The sequence below is a fragment of the Malania oleifera genome, chromosome 10 (genome assembly GCF_029873635.1).
Source record: "Malania oleifera isolate guangnan ecotype guangnan chromosome 10, ASM2987363v1, whole genome shotgun sequence".
In the NCBI taxonomy this organism is placed as follows: Eukaryota; Viridiplantae; Streptophyta; class Magnoliopsida; order Santalales; family Ximeniaceae; genus Malania; species Malania oleifera.
In genome coordinates this window covers 91048013-91069355 of record NC_080426.1, presented here as the reverse complement: position 1 = coordinate 91069355, position 21343 = coordinate 91048013, and the positions used below count along the sequence as shown (strand labels likewise).

General features: G+C 30.9%; 1 protein-coding gene across 1 annotated transcript; it reads right to left on the bottom strand.

The window, feature by feature from the left end:
• Positions 1-5960: 5960 nt before the first annotated feature.
• On the bottom strand, positions 5961-11853 carry LOC131165359 (probable serine/threonine-protein kinase PBL17). Its single transcript, XM_058123073.1, has 6 exons — positions 11431-11853; positions 10387-10763; positions 9538-9673; positions 8554-8690; positions 8066-8189; positions 5961-6771 (listed from the first exon to the last, which is right to left on the bottom strand). The coding sequence occupies exons 1-6, from the start codon at positions 11525-11527 to the stop codon at positions 6197-6199; spliced, it is 1446 nt and encodes a 481-aa protein (XP_057979056.1). The 5' UTR covers positions 11528-11853; the 3' UTR covers positions 5961-6196.
• Positions 11854-21343: the final 9490 nt, after the last annotated feature.

Genomic DNA, 21343 nt, shown 5'->3' with positions numbered 1-21343 from the left:
TATTATTTTCACTAACGTATTTTCCTCAGTCCAGAAACTCCAAAAACTCAATAAAACTGAAATTAACTAACTTACCCAAATTTTAGGATGGCGCCCAAGTTGGCCCAACCAATGATCCACTCATACAAAAATGAAGAGAAACTTACTAGGTGTAGCGTGGCGGCTTCGGACCGTCGATCCGGTGAAGAACCGGCCCAAAAACCTAGAGAGAATGGGTGGAAGACGGAATGTAGAGAGAGAAAAACCTTACATGCAAAATTTTCTCGCTACAAACCCGGTTTAGCATATTTATGAAGTGCAGACTCGTCAACAAGCCATGTTATCTCGTCGACGAGCGTAAGAAGGAGGTTCGTCGACGAGCATTTACTCTTCGTCAACGAATTTCAAACCCTAAAACACCTCTCTCGGTAATCCCTCGTCGACAAGACACATGTCTCTGTCGATGTGCCCCAGAAGACTCCTTGTCGAAGAACGACTAGGCCTTGTCAACGAGGCCTACTGAACACCCTTAGAAAACTTATTTTCTCCCCTCTCTTTTAATACTTAATTTGGTAAAATTCTTTGGGTCTCTACATTTGCAGTAGGTAGGGTACATTTTTTCTTGTCGGAGAAGACGACTAGTTTCTTCTCCCATTTATGCACCCAAGCCACATGCCTCGCATGGGCTTACTTAAAATGGTCTAGCCTCAAGCCGGTTGGTTGGCCCATGGAGACCGATCAATAGGTTCCCCATTATTATATATATTTATATATTTATTTAATTATCTTATTTTATTAATATGTTTTGAAGTTTTTTTTTTTTTTTTTTAAGTTTTCCCTTGTAAAATATTCCAAAAAAAATAGGAGGAGCTAATTTTTTTTTTTATTTTAGGACTTTTATCTACTATTTATTTTCTATTTTTGTTATTTAACTCTTTTTAATTTAAAAATATATTTTTTGACAAGTTTTTAGTGTGTATGTTGCAATATATTTTCAAAGGGTATATTCTTAGGGTTTAGGATTTATTTAAGTTTTTTTTTTCTTTTCATTAGATTATTTATTACATTTTCTTCCATTTTCAGTACTTACAAATTGTTAAAAGGTTACAAAAAATTGCTAAAGATTTCCATAAAATACCAAAAAAATTGTGAGCAATTTCCACTAAGGTTTTGAAGTTCTGGGTGCGTTTTGGACCTTTAATTGTATTCTAATTTGGGCTTAAAGAGTGAAAATATGAGAAAAGTGAATTTTAATGGGAATCTGGTGTTTATTGTGTATGTAACCCTTCGTTCATGAACATAAGATATTGAGATCAAGTCTAAATTTATTTGATTTGCATGAGATAACGTCCCAATTTGATTTGATTAGAAAATTACATCTTTTGACTAAATTATTTAATATGATTTGGTGAATGAAAATTGAATACACATTAATTAAAGAATCCGGCATGGATGCCATAGGAGGGTGCATTAGCACTCCTTATCAATTTTCTTAAGGTAAGAGAAGTCTTGGCTCAAAATCGAAATATTGTAGGAATATAAGGTGGAACAACATTTAATGATAAGGCAATCTTCCTAAAATGAAGGATAATAAATATGAAATAGTGATTATGTCTAACTTAGTAAGTACCGTTCATAAAATGGACATGCCTTTGGAACGGTTTGACAAAAATCTCGATTTGTGCCCTTGCTAAAATTAACAGTGTGAAATGTCAATAACATTAAAAAAGATTTTAGCTAATAACTAAGGCACAAATCATTTATTTTTATAATCATCAAATTCAATAATTAAATTAACTTAATTGTCCACATATTATATTTTTATTATTTTAAAGTGATGTCATTTTCTTCATGTTTTGGTTTTTAATTAAATTATCAGTTGACTTAAATATATGTGTGCATTACATAACTAACTTTATGCTCTATAATTTTTCTTGTACACATTTAATGTGAGACCGTAACACTTTGCATTACTTTTAGCTGACACCCAATTAAGTGGATGTACTCTTTAATTATATTAACTAAAACTATATAAAGAGTAATTAGGTCAGACTTATTTAAGTTGCGGGTTGCTACAATAGTATAGTCCTTCACTAATTATTTATTAATAAAAAGTTAAGGTAACTTTATGAAAAAAAAACTAATGGAAACATACATCAACCAAATAATCATAAATGAAGTAATAAATATGTTTATATAAGTTCTTTTTTCCTTTTTTTTTTTTTTTCTTTCATGAAATTCGTTAGAAGTTCTTTAGGTTTTTTTAGATTATGGTTTTTTTTTTTTTCAAAAAAGAAAAGAAACAAAAATTCAAAATTATTTTTTATTATATTTTATCTTTATATCAAATGCTATTAAGAAAAAAATAGTTCCAATATGATAGAATTAAAAATTCAAAGGTTCATGTGTTGGATTTATTCGTTAATTTACTATATATTATTTAAATTATTTCTTACTTCCCTCAATTACTAAATATATACAAGAAAATAGATTGTAAAAAATAATATCATTATTAGTTTAGTAATATTTTAACTTTTTCACTAATTCTTATTAATAAAATTACCGTCATGCCCTTAAGTTCCTTAACTTTAAAAATTTGCCACCACCTATAGACAGCAGCTACTTATAAGTAGTCAGACGTAATCTTTGGTTGCTTCTTAAAATATACTTATTTTTGTTTTAAAAAAGTAGTTCTGAGAAAGCATTTTTTTAATTAATACTTATTTGTGTTCAAAGCCAAATAATACATTTTTAATACAAGTCAATAAAAGTACTTTTTGTAATACGTACTTATTTTTTAAGTAATTAATTCCAAACAGATACTTAGTTTTGAAGTGCTTTATTTTTAGTTAGTTAAATGTTGATTATAAACTGAACCCACCCCCTCTTCCTTTTTTTTTGTTAGATACGCCGAGTTTTTTAGGCTTTTGCACTAGACTAATCCCATGCCTACGCCAGCCGTGCCCACGGATAACACGTATATTTGTTCAAGAGCTCATTATTGGAAAATGAAAACTCACCTACGAAATTCCAAGTTTATATCTCACCAAGTCTTAAAAACTTCAGAATTTTCCTAGCTTTTAGATTCCCCCCACCAACCAAAACTTCACATGCCACGGTTGCCACCTCTCACACTTGAGCTCTTTAGCTCTTTAATTTTTATTTTTAATTTTTTTAAAGAGTCTACACAAGTTAATTCATTTTCTAATTTAGGGTTTTTTTTTTTAGGGAAGAAGAAACTAATAAAATGTATATATAGTTTTTATATTCGGTCATCTAAGGAAACAATACTTGCTAGCCTATTTGGCATCATTGTCAAAATTATGAAAACGAAAAGTAAAAATGAAAACTAGAAATTAGAAATAGAAACTAAAAAATGAAAACGATAACCTGATTAATTATTTTTTTAAATTAAAAAAAAAAATTAAATCTTCATCAAACAAATGCTCATTTTTGTCCCTCAATCAAATAATAATTAAAAATATAACTAAAAAACACTATAATAAAAATAAAAGTTATTATGATTGCTTATTTTAAACACTAATTAGGTTTCTAAATCCACTTTACAAGAATAATCTTATTGTACAAGACAAATGAAAACTAGTAAAAATATTTTGATTTTTTTTTAAAAAATTAAAGGTCATTTTTATTTTAATTATATATTGATTCCATATGATCATTTTATTTTAAGTTTAATTAAAAAGTACATAATGGACTTTTAGATTACCAGTAAATATGTCATGTAAAATGCACATGATTGGATATGAATAATATTATATAATTTTTTTAAAAAAAATTTAGATATACATATTCTAATAAAATAACACATTCTCTTAATTTAGTATATGAATACTAAATTATGAATATTCAAATTTATTTATAAAAAATTATATTATTTAAAATATAAAATATAAAATATTGACATGAGATACTAGTATCAAACCAAGAAGATGTAGGGACAAGAAAATTTTTAAAAAAATATATGTAAAATATGATATGATATGACAGGAAATATTATGTTTATTATTATATATCTATCTACTTTTTATAATTTTGTTTTTTCTAAAAATGTTGTCTTATTTTTAAAAAGAAATATATATATTTTTTGCCTACAAATTGATTCACTATTTACATATACACTGCTAGTTTAATTTGTTTTTTAGCCAAATGAAAATTTTTTCTTGGAGGTTAAACATTTAACTTATTCAAAACATATTCTATAAATATAATTGTATCTAATTTTAGTTAGATTTACTTTCTTTTAGGAATATAATCTTATTTTAAAATATAAGATATTTTTTTTTGTAAAATTATTTATCATATTTGTACTTTTTAAAAATTTATTATATGTATAGTTAGTTTATTTTATTTTTAATCAAATAAAAAATTTATTTTTAAACAACAATTTCTAGATATTCTAAATGTAGTTTTATCTAATTTTGATTGAATTATTGTAGTATATAAATTACTTTTTTAAGAAAGGAATATTTAGTGTTAGAAAAAAAACAAGGATATTTTTTTTAAAAGATTAACTTCTAGATATTTTTAGTCTTACTTTGAAAAGATAAGGATATTTTTGTCCATAAAATGATCTACGTTATTTGAACTTTTATTGACAATATAAATATTAATTTTTTTTTTTGCAGATTGTAGTATAGTGCTAAGGTAGTGTTTGGTTCACAGTTGAAATTAGAATAGGAATCGGAATTCTTTAGAATTAGATTTGGAATGTCATACTCTTCTCTCATTATAGTATAAAAATTTATTTAATTAATTTAATATGGAATAATAACATTATAAATATGAAATTATTACATACTATTAGTTTATTAAGCTATATAATAAATATTTTTGTTTACAATAAAATCATTTTGATAATTATGCACTTGATTATATTTTTCATATTATATTTTGTTATATTTTTTATTATTTTGTTTAAACTATACTAGTAATATTATATTTTATCTTATATTTTATAAGTATTATTTTTTAATATGTAATTCATCAAATGTAAATAAAAATATCATATACTATAATAGTATAACAAAATTTCTTATTTAATATAAAATAATAATATAATAAAACAACCACCATAGCATTATATTTTATTATACAATAGTATTTTATTCTTTTTTTTATACATTATATCATTATTAAAATTTATTATTATATATTTTTATTAATGATATTAATAATTAATATTTTATATTATTTTAAGGTTATACATAATAATAACCACAATTATATCATAATATTCTATAGTTTAATACTATTCTATTAGTTTTTATTGGTTATAATATTATTATATATAACATAAATATTAATAATAATGATTAAAATATTTTTATAGTAAAAATATTATTATCTATTTATATTTAATGATGTTATAATATATTATTTATATTAGATATGGTGTTATATAAATATTATTTTTTATATTTATGTAGTATATTATAATATATGTGTCTGCGTATATGTACTATACAATAATATTATATATTTTTCTATACTGTATTATTATTAAATTTTGCTATCATATATTTTATAATCGATGATAATAAATATTTAATTTAATTTAATTTATTTTTAAGATAAAAATAATAACTTAATAAATCAATAATCATATCATAATATTTAACATTTAATATTGTTCTAATTTTTATATGTTATACCATTATCAAATATAATAAAAATTTAATAATGATGATTTAATATTTATATTAAAACATATTCTAATATTTTAAGTATTAATAACCTTATCATAATATTAATATTATTTTTTTAAATTTACCGTAAAACAAACGTCAGGAGTGGAAATCAACCATTCCAATTCCGATTCTAAGAGTTGATTTCCAATTACCAAAAGCCACCAAATGCATAAAATATTATATTATTTCGAGTGAAATTATAATCCCTTTTTGATACTACAGATGATTTATCTCTAATAACATTTATACATATTTCAATCAAAAAAAGAAGGCTTCCTCTAACTAATTTTGAATAACTCAAATTACTTGTACAAGGCAAAGAACTACTCTTTGAGAAGGCACAATAAAATACAAAATTATTTGACATCTCAGTTCATCTGGGGGGAGAAAAAAAGACACAAACGGGGAAAAAAAAAAAGAATATTAAAAAAAGGGGGGGAAATGGTAGGGTAGCTGACGGATCTTATACAGTTTCAACTCCACCCATATTTGTAATCTAAAAATTCAATTCAATTTCTGGTAGAAGCAGATGTATCAGGGTAGGTGAAATCAGGAGATGGGCTATACAGATCACACTCACTGGGAGGCTCACTCCTGCTCCTTCCATTTGTTGGCTCGCTCCTTCTCTGCAGCCCTCCAATGCCAACTTCTCTTTCCCCGTGGCTTTTAATCGCGGTTTTCTTCTTTTCTTGAGGATTGTCAGGGCTGCTCTTTGGGACTTCGTACAGGGTCACACAGCTACCTGCACTTTGAAGCATAGCCTCTTCCTGGTTCTCTGCTGGCGTCTGGAAAGTCTCAAGTATCTCAACCACCTGCCTCATAAGAGGCCTGCCTTTTGGGTTTTGGCTAAGGCATTGATATGCCAAATTCGCAACCTTAAAGGCAGTTCTCACTGAGTACTGTCCTTCCATTCTAGGGTCTAAGATTCTCAAAAGCTTCTTATTATGATTCAAAAGCGGGCGAGCCCACTCAACCAAGTTGTGCTCTCGGCTGGGCCTGCTCTTGTCCATTGCTCTCCTTCCGATGAGCATCTCAAGTAGAACAACCCCAAAACCATAAACATCGCTTCGAGCGGTCAAATGCCCTGGCCAAAGCAACATACATAGTTAATGAATGACTATGACTTCAATGCCGTCTATAGAGCAACTATAATGCTAATTAGCCATACACAATTAGGTACTTTGCTAGATAATGCCAATTTTTAACATTAAAAGAAACAGATATAGCCATTGTAAAGTATGCTCTGATGGTAATAACCTTACAAAGCAGGACTGCCATTTCATGAATAAATTTCTTTCACAACAAAATGAAGCTTTGGTTCAAGATAAGTGGAAGAATAGGTGAGAACATAAAAGATGACTCAATGAACTTTAGCATAGGGGAAGCACAAGAATAAAAGGGCATAACATTTTCATTGTTTGGCTGTAGAAAGAAGTTGGGAATAAAACTATTTCATACAAAAAAAAAAAAGACCTAGAATTTTTGTTCCTGCTCTTTTGAACGCCCAATATGGCAGGGGACCTTTCTGCATTGGGTGCCATATTTTTTCAGGGCAAACCTCAACTTAATAGAGCAGGTGGTACATACTGTAGACTGAGCACAACACTTACCATTGCTTAGCAGAGCAAAGGTGGGAATAAACATAATTTGTAAAAAAAGAAAAAAATAATTTAGAATTTTCATTCATGTTCCCTCTTACATGGCGAGGGAGACTTAAATCAAAACCAGTCAAGAGATCTCAGGAAGTTCTAATACGGGTTCTCAGCCCCCATCAACTTTCTCTTTTTTAAGGAAGGATAGGAGTTCCCTCCCCTTCCCCAAGGTTTAAACAACCTCTTATCTATAAGCAGTCTGAGATCACTCAGAAAAAGTATTTTTCTGGAAAAAGTACTTATCTATAAGAGTACTATGAGATTACTTGTTACAAGTACTTTTTTCAGATAAGTATTTTTTTCAAAAAAAAATAATTTTCCAAAAAGTATTTTTTTAAATAAGTACTTACTTAAGTGTGAACGAAACGCTAATTATTGACACGAGTACTTAAAATAAGTACTTTAATGAAAAAAAAAATCCTTATTTTTTAAGACATTGTAAATGGGGGCTTGAGTCTCATGTTTGAACTGTTGCTCTGTCTCTGAGAGATGTCTATTACCACTCTTGAGTCAAAAGGAATGTAAATTATTTTATAACAATAAAATGCAACAAAATGTGAACAAAGCCATATTATAACAGTTATTTATGTCAAATAAATAGCAGAGATGGCCACATGGTTATACCAGCAAAAAATATGTTGTTTCTATTGACTCATCATTTAAAACCTAAAATCATTGGTATAGATGTGCTCATTCAAGGAATTTCTATCTTTTTCAAGAACTCACCAGTCATTACATACTCTGGAGCTGCATATCCATAGGTTCCCATAACTCGTGTTGACACATGGGTCTGGTCTCCCATAGGTCCATCCTTTGCTAGTCCAAAGTCTGAAAGTTTTGCATTATAATCCTGCATATTAATTTAAACTTTTAGCAGGAGCCACTTGACATCCTCAGGACAAATCACTCATGCAGGATGCAAAATAATAGGTTGTGCAGAGCAAAAGTATTTTCAGTTCTCAGGAGCAGATCAAAGAACAAAAATTTGAATTCTAGGCTGTTTTAGTTAAGAAGAACCAAGTAAACAAAAAATAAAAATTTTGTCAACTGCCCTTTTCCAACTACAAACTGAATTTTTCATTAAGTTTGCATTTAGTTGGCTGAGGTTTCTAGTTTCTTACCATCCCTTCAAATAGGAAGTACATCAACTTCTTTCGTTTAGAGGGGAAAACAGTTTAAAAGGTCTAAACTATGACAAAGGGAAGACAACTAACCGCATCCAGCAAGATGTTTGATGTCTTAAAATCACGGTATATGACAGATTGTTCTGCACCATGAAGAAAAGCAAGCCCTTTTGCTGCATCTAAAGCAATCTTCATCCTTTTAGACCAAGTCAATGTAGCACCAACTCCTGCCATCAGAGAACAGATGGGAGCAATAGAAAGTGAAAAACACTTCATCTTAATGAACAATTAATATGAATAACTTTACTTTGAGGTGAGCATTTCTTTGGTATTTCCCACATAAAAACTCATACCCAACGTTAGGAGAGGCTTTGGATTTGGATTTGTATTGGATTTGAACAAGATGTAAGATAAAATTGTATTGATATTAGTCCAAACCCACCCAAATCCAAATCCAAGGTTCAAAATCTATGCTCCCAAACACAGCTTATAACAACTTTTAAACATCCTTGGTTGAGGATATCTTACTTTGTGTTAAGGATAACAAGGAAAAGATCCATTACTTGCACAAAAACATCATTTTATCCTGTTCTTACCCAAAAAAGTTAATCCCAATCACATCTATTAAATTAAATTTTCCAGTAGATTTCCAATTGAGTCCATATGGTAGAAAGCTTCAACTATTCTTAAGCAGCATCTAAAATGTGTTATGTTTTCTCATTATTGGAAAGGAAAATATTCTTAGAAGATCAGTTGAAAGTCATTCTTTACATATTTGGGCAACATATAAGGAAGCACAAGTACCAGCATGGTTTTTCTGGTTAAAACAAATAGGACCTTTAACATAAACAAATTTTACGATAGAACAACTAAGTAAAAACCACAAGTCAAATTCACAGCACACTGTTTTAATGAGTAATTATAAAGATCATTTTAAATCTTGCATCTCATGAACTTTAATCCATGTGGTGAATTCATACATTTTTTAGAATTTGGCATTTCTCTATGTATAAACGAGTCACACCTCTTATCAGGTCACATAGCTTTGTGTAGCATCAGCTACTTAGTACTTACTGCGAAAAAGTTGTTTTTCCAGGCTTCCACATGCCATGTATTCATAGATCAACAGCCTGTGCTCGTCCTCACAGCAGTACCCAATGAGCTTCACAAGGTTTGGGTGACTGAGCTGACCCAAATAATTAACTTCTGCCTGCAAAACAAACAACATCTATAAATTTAGTCCTGAAAGACAAACATCCCAAAAAAGGAAAGAAAGAAACGAATTTGTCCTCAACTTGAGACTATTAGATAAGAAAGATTACTCAATAGCAAGAAGTACAAATGTAAGTGCTTCCTTAAAAGGAAAGTAGATTCTACTACAACGGGGTAGGTAAACCAAGTATTCCACTACAACAGTTAACTACTCAGCTTCAGATGCATGGCTTAAGATTCTCTTAAACCAAGCTCATAAATAAAATTTAAAATTAAGAAAAAATGCTTCTGGCACCAAGCAAGGCCGTTTTCCTCCAACTTTTGAGAAAAAAGTGATGGAACTACAAAGCAAAAAACTGCAATTTGGGGCCTTCTTGCAAAGTAAGGGTATTACAAGGTTTGTTTCAATGGCAGTTCATAAAAACATGATTTACACTAAACTGACTGAGTGCTTATTAGACTCTGCTGAACAACCATTGTTTCAGCAATATCAGTGTACATATTACTCGTCCCATTCCCCACTAGAAACTGCCACTTCTTCTATTTGATTCAGCAGTGTCAGCAAATATAAGATTCATCTCACTAATCAAGAAGGAAAATAAAGTAAAACGCACATCAGTATTGCTTTTCGCATCCCTAGGCATTCAACTGAAAGAAAAAGTAATAATAATAAAGATCTGCGGGTTGAGCAAATGAAGAAGAAGCAAATACCTTCCATTCTCTGTGACCTTGGAACCCGTCTGGATTAAGCTCCTTAATGGCAACTTGTGTGTTCTTGAAACCAGGTCTCAAATGCTCATCTATAACTCCTTTATAGACAATCCCAAAACCGCCCTCGCCAAGAATTTGATCTGGCCGGAAGTTTTTTGTAGCTAATTTCATCTCAGCATAAGTAAAAATATCCACATTGCAATATCCAGGATTTTGGCGGAGCACTTTAACATTCTTGGAAACCAACGGGACGCTGCTTACATTTTGGATCCCAGGGGGTTCTCGTCTCTCTGCTTTAGTTGGGGATGGTTTCGTTAGAGATGTAGCAACTGCTCTGTTTGCTTTGGGTGGTGTAGCGATTCCGTGGCCAATTTCAACTGAATTTAGCAGAATTATAAGACTATCAGTAGCTTTACTGCACATTCTCTCTTCCCTCTCTCTCTCTCTCTCTCTCTCTCTCTCTCTCTCTCTCTCTCTCTCACTCATATGTAATTCAGCACATGCAGTTGATGAACTTCAACAAAATTTTCACTTGAATGATTAGGGCGAGGACCTAGTAGAAGATGCAACAACATAATGACAAAGAAAAATCTAGTTTAGGTCCAACGAAAAATTATATTTAAGGCCGCATTAGAAGGGTTATTACCAAAGAAATTTTGGCAGCAACCCAATTTTGTGTCGAATCATTTTTCATGCACTTCCTCTAATGCCGTAAATTTCTAAAAATACGTCGGCAAAACTAAAATTATAAAAATCATAGCAACCTTCAAAATACATTGTTATAATTCAAAACTCTAAAGTTCAATTATTTCATTAATTAATGCAGGGATTTTGGGCTTTAAAATCTCACGACTCTTTCGTCTTAAATACATAATATGTGAATGAAAACATGAATTTCGAACAAAATGGCTAATGCAAGATGGCAACCCCCTCTTCCCTCGTCAGGTTCATTCAAGCTTTGTGCGTGAACTGTAAATGATCATAAAGCATACTCAATAACTTGTACACACAAAGATACATACATAAAAGAGAAACTTAGAATACCATGGTTCCTCTTGAGAATTTGTTCTTCTTGTTGGTGCTTCTGCTGAGGACCTTGAGGAGGTGGGTATTGTCGTTCAGAACTGAAACAGATCCCCATCAACTTGAATCCGAAAACACACTTACATTCATCTTTCCATTTCTTTTCGAGTGTTGATTAATGCCGATACGAACTCAACGTACTCCACAAATTCAACAATCCTGAGTCCGGATCCAACCTCCGTCCGTCGAAATCTACGATAAGTAGCCGGCACCTAGCCGATTTCCCCGGATTCCGGTCGGGGGTCGCCGGCTTCGTTACACTTTGCAAGAGATGTTGACAAAATAAATGACGGAGAAAACGGGAGAGAGAGAGAGAGAGAGAGAGAGAGCTTTGGGTTTTTGGTTCACCAGTTTTGGTCCGTTGAGGCGTCATTGGCTTTGAACGAAGCGCCGCCGAAAACGCCAAACGACATATCGATTCCTTTTAACAAACCTACCTTCTACTTGAACCTTTATTACGTTTTTGCCACTCCCCCTTCCTTGTTTCCGGATTTTGGTTTCGTCGCCCGCCGTGCTCCCAATCGAGGCATATTCTGTGTAGGATGCCCGCGTGACAGGGTTCGGTAATTTTAAGCTGCCAAAAGGATACTTTGGGGAAAATGAATGATTGTCTTGTTTTTACCGCGTTCATGCCTCCGCCCCTTCCTGTAGCGCAGCAAATCAAACTTATCTTTCAAAAATTTTAGAATTACAAAAATATTAAGCAACTGTTTAGCTATATTATATATATAATTTTAGCTGTTTTAAAAAATTATAAAAATTACTAAATTAGTTTTAAATTTTCAAGAATTTTACTAGAAATTAATAAATAATTTTTCTTTTGCAATTTCTTTACATTTTTTGCTAGTAATTAAAATTTTAGTAGTAATTAAATACAAAAAAATAGAATTCTTCATTATTTTTCTTTACATTTTCATAACATTTTCAAGTTAATCTAAAAACAATAAAGAAAGATAAGAAGAAATCTAAATTTTTATTTTTAGTTACAAAAATTTAATAAAAAATTAAATGTACGTTAAATTGACGAACGCTATTCGATTTTATGCATCATTAATATTGAATTTTTTCTTACTTTGTTTATAACTAAATATGAAAAATAGATTTCTTTATATATTTTTTTTATTTCCTTTTCTTGAAGAAATTTAAATGTACGGTAAATTAATGAATAAAAATCAATTTTATACATTGTTAACATTTGATTTTTATTTTTATTTTTAGTCATATTAGAATATAAAAGTATTAAACATTAAAATAAAATAAAATAAAAATACATTTCCTTCTTATTTTCTTTTTTAAAACAAAATATTTAATCCAAATGGAACCTTAATAAAGTGAAAATTCATAATGAATAGCTCTGAATTGGTTTTGAAAATAGCTTATTTAATCTATTGAGTTAGTTAAAAAAAATTAGTCTTGATATAATTATTATTTTTTAGACTGATATAGTAAATAGTAAATCATATTTAAATATGTTAAATCTTGTCCCCATTGATTTTGTTTGCACACAATGCTTGCGATAATAAATTGTATAAAATTGAATCAAATTAGTGAGACTTATTTTTGTAAAATACTATATTACATTTAATTGTACTGCAATTTTATTTTAATTCAATTTAGATTCATGAATAGCTAGCATAAAGAAGTCTAATGATAATTATTAAGTTAAAAAGTTAGAAATAGTAAAAAGTTTTCTAATAATATGCAAGTGCTCCGTATATATTTTTGTACGGTAGTAAAAGTTGCCCACGTGAAATGTAAAGTGGACGGATCTTCGTTAAATCTTTTCTCACTTGAAAATCTCGCCAAATAATTATACTTTTAATATGATTTAATATTTACCATTATTAGTAATATTAAAAGTATTCTATTCATTTTTCTTTATTATTGAGCTTATTTATAGTAGTTGATTTCTTACTTTTTAGCATCTTTGATTGTGGCTTGCTTTCCTATACTAAATTCATTGTAATTATAGCATCTTAAATATTGTATTAATGTTTTTAATGTGCACACACATGATTAGTGTAATAATCATGTGTGTGCAGATATCAGGTGAATTGATATTTTAAAAGTTTCTCCCCTACGTCAATTATTCAGTAACAGTATTACACAACCCTATGGTCAATTTAGTACAGATATAAAATAAATCACTATATTTAGTTGAAATTAAATTTCTCAAGTAAACCAATTACGCATGCACAGTAAAGCATGTAAAGAGAGATAACGCCAGATATGTTATCGAGGTTCGGCAAATGTGTCTACGTCCCCGCCTTGACTCACAAACATAAGGATTCCACTCCGATTCACTTAACGGATGGAGCGACACCTAATACAATCTGGTCAAATTAAAGCAGGGTTGACCTCAACTTTTACAACCAATCTTTCCGGGTTGGATTAATGCCCCCTTAGGCCACGCCTAAAATACAACCAAATCACAATACAATTTGTATACAAAATATATGTTTCTCCAACAAACAGATTTGTACTAATATCAATCAATGCACAACATGCAAATGAGAACTATAAGCTTTGTGCAATATGTTTGCTAAACACTCAATCTTAGGTCAATATTCAATCAATTACAATAGTGTATTATCAAACTTATCTTTGAAACAATATGTAGATGTACATCTCAATCACAATTTAGGGTTTCAAAGATTTTTAACAATAGTAATCGAAATATCTCTAAAAATATTTTTTCAAGATTCTAGCACAAGAAATATTTGAAAAAATAACTTGTGAAAATAATTTTTGCACAAACAAAACACAAGCTTAGGTGTCTTGTAATTCAAATGCCAAGACCCACAAGCTACAAGGTTTTCCACACAATGGATTTGTTAAATTAAACCGGGGGAAAAACCTTAGCTAAACTCTCAATAGAAAAACAATCAAACAATCACTCCAATGAGAGTTTTTAGCAAATGGGAATAATGTGAATCACTCAAGGATACTCTCACAAGGCTTGATTTAGCAAAAGAATAGTAGTATGTGAGGGTATAGACTTTGTATTTGAATAATGAGTTTAGAAAATTTTAGAGGATTTTTCCCTTAATCAAAATGCTAATCACCCTTTAATTAAGCAAATGAAGCCCTATACATAGACATACCAACAACTTTGAATGTTGGGGACACCAGAATAATTATTAAAATTATTTTAAGTGAGTTTAAGCAAATTAACCCTGATTAACCCCAATTAACCCTCGGTAAATTTTGGCCAACCCAAGAGTTTCAGTCGAGTGAGCCATAGGTTCAATCGCCCGAATAGACACATGAGAAAAAGCAAGTTTTTCATGTTCGGGTGCACAAAAAGATGTCCGGTTTGCTGAATTAGGCGATTTTCAAAATTTTCGAGGTTCAACCGCCCGAACTTAAGTTTGGTCTACCAACCTTGCATGTTCGGTCGCTCGAGGTCAAAATGACCGTGGAGTTCGGGCGCCCGAGTCGTTGGAAAAGTTAGAATCAAAGATTCGGTTGACCGAGAACATTACGTTCATTTCGATTCGGTTGCCTAAAGTTTGATCAATGTTCTAACTTTTCAAATGTTCGGTCGACCGAGACGTTTTTTAACGCCAAGGTTCGGTCGACCGAGACTTTTTTTAATGCCAAGGTTCAGTCACTCGAAGCCTTATCATTTTAAGGACCTAAGTTTTGTTTTTACCCGAGATTGCACATATGAAAATGGGGACTTATTCTAGATGTCTGTGTAAGGTCTTAGGGTTTTTTTAAGGTCTTTGAACTTATAAGTTCCTACATGCATGGTATGCATCAATTATTACATATCATTTCTAATTAAATATTACAGACCCAAAATGAAATTAATATAAATTACAACAAATAAATATATTGGGTCTTCATTTTCTTCACGCCACCACATGTCATCATATGATCTTACCAATACATGTAAGATTGATCCTACATACGAAACTTGGCAAAAATTAAATATCAAAGTATTTGTCATAATTAAGACGGGATATGATCCATAGGGTCAACAGACTTGCTTTACTATACTAAATTCATTGTAATTATAGCATCTTAAATATTGTATTATTGTTTTTAATGTGCACACACATGATTAGTGTAATACTATGGATAATGGATAATGCTTCTTTTGGGTTCACATTGTATGATGGTTTGGCTAAGAAAGAAGAAAAGAAAGGGAAGGAGAAAGAGAAAAGGTGTTAACACCAAAAATAAAATTCATTTTTTGCATCTACAAATTGTGACAAATATTAATAATCAAGGAAAACAATAGAGTTTGGGACAATGATTTTTTTGCATCTAAAAAGGAACCACCAAATGCTTTGCAATCTAATAAATAAATTAGTGAAAGAATTCAAACTCATTTAAAGACTCAAAACACTCAAAAAGCTTATGAAATGATTACAGCAGATCAACTTGATTACACAAACCTTAACTACAAGATATTATGTTCTATGGATATTACTAGTTGTACACAACACACAAGTACTTTTAGTACATGAAAATTTTTATTCTCCTCACAAAACTTTTCGGTGGGCACCTCGCAAGCTAATTTGTATATTGGTATGTTCTCCTTAGACGTTTTGAAGCTTTTATCTATGTATACACATGGTTTTGGTGTTAAAGGTGCTCAAGTTAAATCAAATAATGGTGTACGTCCCTTTGGTGGATTGAAACTCAAAGGGAAGAGAACCCAAAAATCACTAAAGTCATAGCTTATCAAATGGTACGAACATATGATTTGGGCTCTTCACCGAGCATTAGGTATATTTATTTTTCCTCTCTTTCCTTTATATATATATATGTATGTAAATTCTAATGAGACAAATAGTCAAAAGAGGACAAAGAATTTAACAAATCAATGTGGTTGTGTCATCTTTGTGCACCTCCTAACAATATGATGGTGGTCATTCAAGATAGTTGTCTTAAAAAATACTTCACCTAGGCAAGGTGAATCCATGCCGCCTAGTTACCCTAGTGATTAAGTGGAGAATTACCTAGAAGAGGCGCAAGACAAACATAGCAAACAAGGCAAAAATTGCCTAACGAATAGAATCACTTGCTTATCGCTGAAGCAACACAAAAGTTGTAAGCAGCCACTTAGACAATAGAAGCCACACAATCATCAAGTGATGATGGTCACCTAAGTTATTAGATGAAGTTTGCCCATTATTAGGCTACAAGGTACATAAGCATTGGACAAACATGTCAATTAATAGTACATTGAACCTTTAATATTATAAAATAATCCCAATTTATAATTAGATTTTAAATATTTTAGAAACGTCTTATATTATTAGGATTTAATATTTTGAATTTATAATTGTAATTATAGAACTAATTTAACTCGAGTAGCATATAGATATGTGTAATGGTTATTGTAAGGGGATCTCTGACTCAATTCAACAAACATAGGCAATAGCCCAACACTAAACAACCTCCAATGCCTTTTATCCCTCTTATCATTTTATCTTTCTCTCTCTCTCTCTCTCTCTCTCTCTCTCTCTCTCTCTCTCTCTCTCTCTCTTTTTCTCTCACTTTCTTCTTTCTTTAATCTCTTCCCTCGCTATCTCTCATTACCTCTTATACTTTGAGTTATCTCATCTCCCTTTTTTCTCTCTCCTACAAATTCTATGATTTTTATGATTTTTTGTTATGAAAAACAAATGTACAGCGGAATAACACGATCTTACAACGCAATACTCAACAGTGAATAATACAGAAACAACACAATCACACAGATTATATGAAAGCAATAACAAAGACACAAATAGTTAAGTGATTCGGTAATGCCTATATCCATGGGAGCAATCAGCAATGATTTTAGGTGATGCTAGTAAATTTGTCTCTCTCAATCAGCAAGGACGAAGTGTGTAGAATGCTTGCCAATTTATGTAGAAAAATCCGAAACGAAAAGGTTATATCATTTTACACATGTGGAGCGATAGGGGTGGAGAGTTTAAAAATAAGGATGTTGAAAATTTTTGTGATGAAAATGGTATTTCACACAACTTTTCAGCTCCTTGAACACCTCAACAAATTGGAGTTGTCGAGAGAAAGAATCGATCATTTCAAGAAATGGTTAGGACTATACTTAATGAGCATAACCTACCTAAATACTTTGGGTCAGAGCAGTAAATATTGTATGTTATGTCATGAATAGAGTTTCAATTAGGCCTAATTTGGATAAAACCCCATACGAGCTTTGGAAAGGAAAGAAACCTAACATTTTAAGATTCTTTCTTTTTCAACAAATTTCAAGTCTCATCAAGCTTGTTGTCAAAATCATTCCCTTTTTAAAGAGTTACAAATCAAATCCTTCCATTATTTCCTTCTTTCCAAAACATGTCAGTTTTCAAATACGATTGTATTTGAATTCATTATTTCAAGTAAATCAAATCTCATCTCTTCATATTCCAACAAGAGTGTATTAGGGTTCCCAACCTTATTGTTTGAACTCTTTGTTGGAAGTTTTTCATTAAAGGATCAAAAAGGGATTTTTTTTTTTCAATCTCCTTCTTCTTTTTGTTTATGGACACACACATATATTCTGCAGTAACTGTTCTTAGAATGGGTGTCGATAGGGTGTTGGTTGATTGATCCTTAAAATGGTTAGTCAATCACCTTCTTCATGTATAAGTATACTCTCAAGTCCATTTCTCTTATCTGTAGATCTCTTAGGGTTTTTTCTTTGTTTTCCCTTATTTAAAAAAAAAAAAGTGGTGACTACACTTCCCAATCAGTTGTATCTTCTTATTTAGAGTTTTCATTTTCTTTAGGTTTCTTATATGGAGATTGTCAAACAGCTCTCATTTGTAGCACCCCTAGACTCTATCTAGTGTCAAAATTAAGCAAATGAAGAAATAACAAGAATATATTCTTATCTTAAGTTGTGTTTATATTATCAAGAAATGAAAATTTAGATCAAATAAACCAAATTTTTTAGTCATAGGTTAAATATTTCAATTCTCTTATTTTCCTATTTTAAAGTAAGAAGGAGAATTAATATTCATTAAATATATCAAAAAGAATATCAAAAAGAAAATTGTATGCCGCTAAAAATGTAATTCAACATAATTGTTACTGTAAAATTACAGAGCCATGTCAAATTCCACCTAATAACATTTGAGAATCTATTCTAGTAAAAGCAATTGGAAATAGATACATTGATATTCCCAAATTCATAAAGCAAGTTAACATAAAGTCCTCAGCTGAAACATAGATAACCTACAACTCTTGTATGAACACATAACAAAAGATCAATACTCAATCAACACATCTACATGGGTAATCGTGTATGTGATTAAAGTTGTGCAATTTTAGCAACACACCCAATTCAATTAACACGACCAAATTCAAATATACACTACTAACTTGCAAATTACAAAATCTTCTCAAAAACTGATGATTAAAATATATGTTACTAGATATCTCAATTTTAAATGTATTAAGAAAAATCATGATAGTGAGTAGTGCATCATCCATGAAAATCATAAAAAATAAATAAATAAATAATAGATCTTCCATAAGATTGTTGGAAAAATAAATCTAAAAAACAAGATGCAAAAAAATAAATTGAGGAAGCTTATTGGTTAACGCATGCATAACACTACCCTTGAGAAAAATTTCACCTCCCAATATAGTGCATAAAGCTCGATTGCATCTATCCCTAGGATACAACAACACCTTTGATTGATGTGCACTCACCAATCAAGAAACAGAAATGGCACAATTTGGTTAACCAAGACAAATAAACTTTTAGAGGAAAAAGAATTTGCAAGGAAGAAGAAGAAATCTTAGAAGTCACACTCTAAAAATATATTTAGCCTTGAGATACACACGCACATACAAACACACACACACACACATATACGCACAAATAATTATTATAAAATGGTCACAAAACAGTCAATAACAATGGCTAACGGTCTTAACCATTTTTATAATGGTTAATAAAATTGAATAAATTTTTGGAATAACCATTAGAGGAGAGAAGCATAAAAGGCTTTTGAAATATCTTTTACACAAAATAGCAATAATTGAATTTGAGTAGAGCTTAGTTGTTTATCTTGTAGAGCTCAATCATTCTTACTCTTCGAAGGCCAACCTTTTGTATAGACCATGAGGTTCCCCCTTTGTTCAAACCTGGAGTTTGACTCATTTTGTGCCCACTGGAAGTATGCTCTTTTGTGCCTACTCAAAGGTCACCCTTTTTAAACTAGTAAACTTTGGATAATATTTTATGGAAAACATAAATAAACTACTACTCTTTTCCAACTTATAAGAGAATATTCCGTATATAATGAACTAAGGTCATCATAATATCTAAAATTTCCTTCATATAGATTAATTTTATGTTGTTCATTTCTTATATCTTAGTTATACCTTTCATCACTTCCTCCTTGCATTTTTCTTTCTATGGTCCCTGTTGGGAGTCATAACCCGAAGTATATAGTCTAGGGGAGGGGGGGTGAATAGACTATTTTCACAGAATACGCATTTTTTTACAAAATAAAAACTCTTGGAAAGATAGAAGAAATTATATCGCAATATAAATATAAATCATGCACAAGATATAAAATAAAGAATGTAAGGGAGAGAAAGAACAACACCGGTATTTTTACGTGGTTCGGCACCAAGACCCGGAGTATATAGTCTAGAGGGGGGGCGAATAGACTATTTTCGCGAAATACGTATTTTTCTACAAAATAAAAACTCTTGGAAAGATAGAATAAATTATATCGCAATATAAATATAAATCATGAACAAGATATAAAATAAAGAGTGTAAGGGAGAGAAAGAACAACACCGGTATTTTTACGTGATTCGGCACCAAGCCTATGTCCACGCCTTAGCACCAAGTTAAGGATTCCACAATCCACTAAAGATACTCCTTCACCGGCGGAGAAGCCTTAAAACTCGAGAAAAAATCCCTACACTTGGGAACAAACCCCTACCGCGCTCACCAAGAGCCTTCGCTTCGGTTCACAAAGAACCTTACAACAATGGTTCACAAAGAACCTTACAAGAGATTGGAAATACAATTTAATGCTCCTTAAATGAGTCAATATGAAACATAACCAAATCCTCACTCTATTATCTTAAGGAATGAATCTTACAAGATAAGTGAGCAAGAGAGGATTGAGCGCTTGTGAAGAATAACTAAAATGCAAAGGGTAAAGTGGTTAGGTTTTGGATAAAATGATATTTTTCACAAATATGATCAACAATGCTCAAAACCCTATTAATACAAGTCTAAAATCTTGTATTTATAGCCCAAGAACCTTAGGAGCCGTTAACTAGCTGTTGGGGGGAAGAAAAAATACATTATTTGGCAAACTAGCCGTTTTCCGCCCGTTGGGGCGCTTCTGCCCAGAATTCATCGACGAAATCTGAATTTCATTGACGAGGTCCCTGAATTAGAAAAAGTCACCAAAATAAAAGTTGTGGAATTTTTCTTAGCTTTCCAGGGACACCAAGATCGTCCCATTTGGACTTTTCTAGATAAAGTTATGCCCAAAATACCGCAAGGTGTTCAGGACTCAAGATTGCACTACGATAGTTATGATTGCTTTGTTTTTCCTTGTCAAAAAGCATTTTAATGACTTAAAACATTCTTGGACAGAAGTATATGAAATATATTGAGTCTAATGAAGATTAAAACTTGTCCAAGTGAGTTTCCCCATAAATATAAGATATCTTGTTTTATGAAAATATATTTGAAAACTTGTTTCGATATCTTATATGCTTAGTATGTCCTTTATTGAATATACTTGACTTTCTTTGAACCTTTAGGACATTAAACTTGTTTTAACACAATCGGGACTAAGTATAAAAATGTTCTTAAAATTAGGATATTAAAAACTTGTCCCTTTGAAAACATATTTGAGTTTTAGGA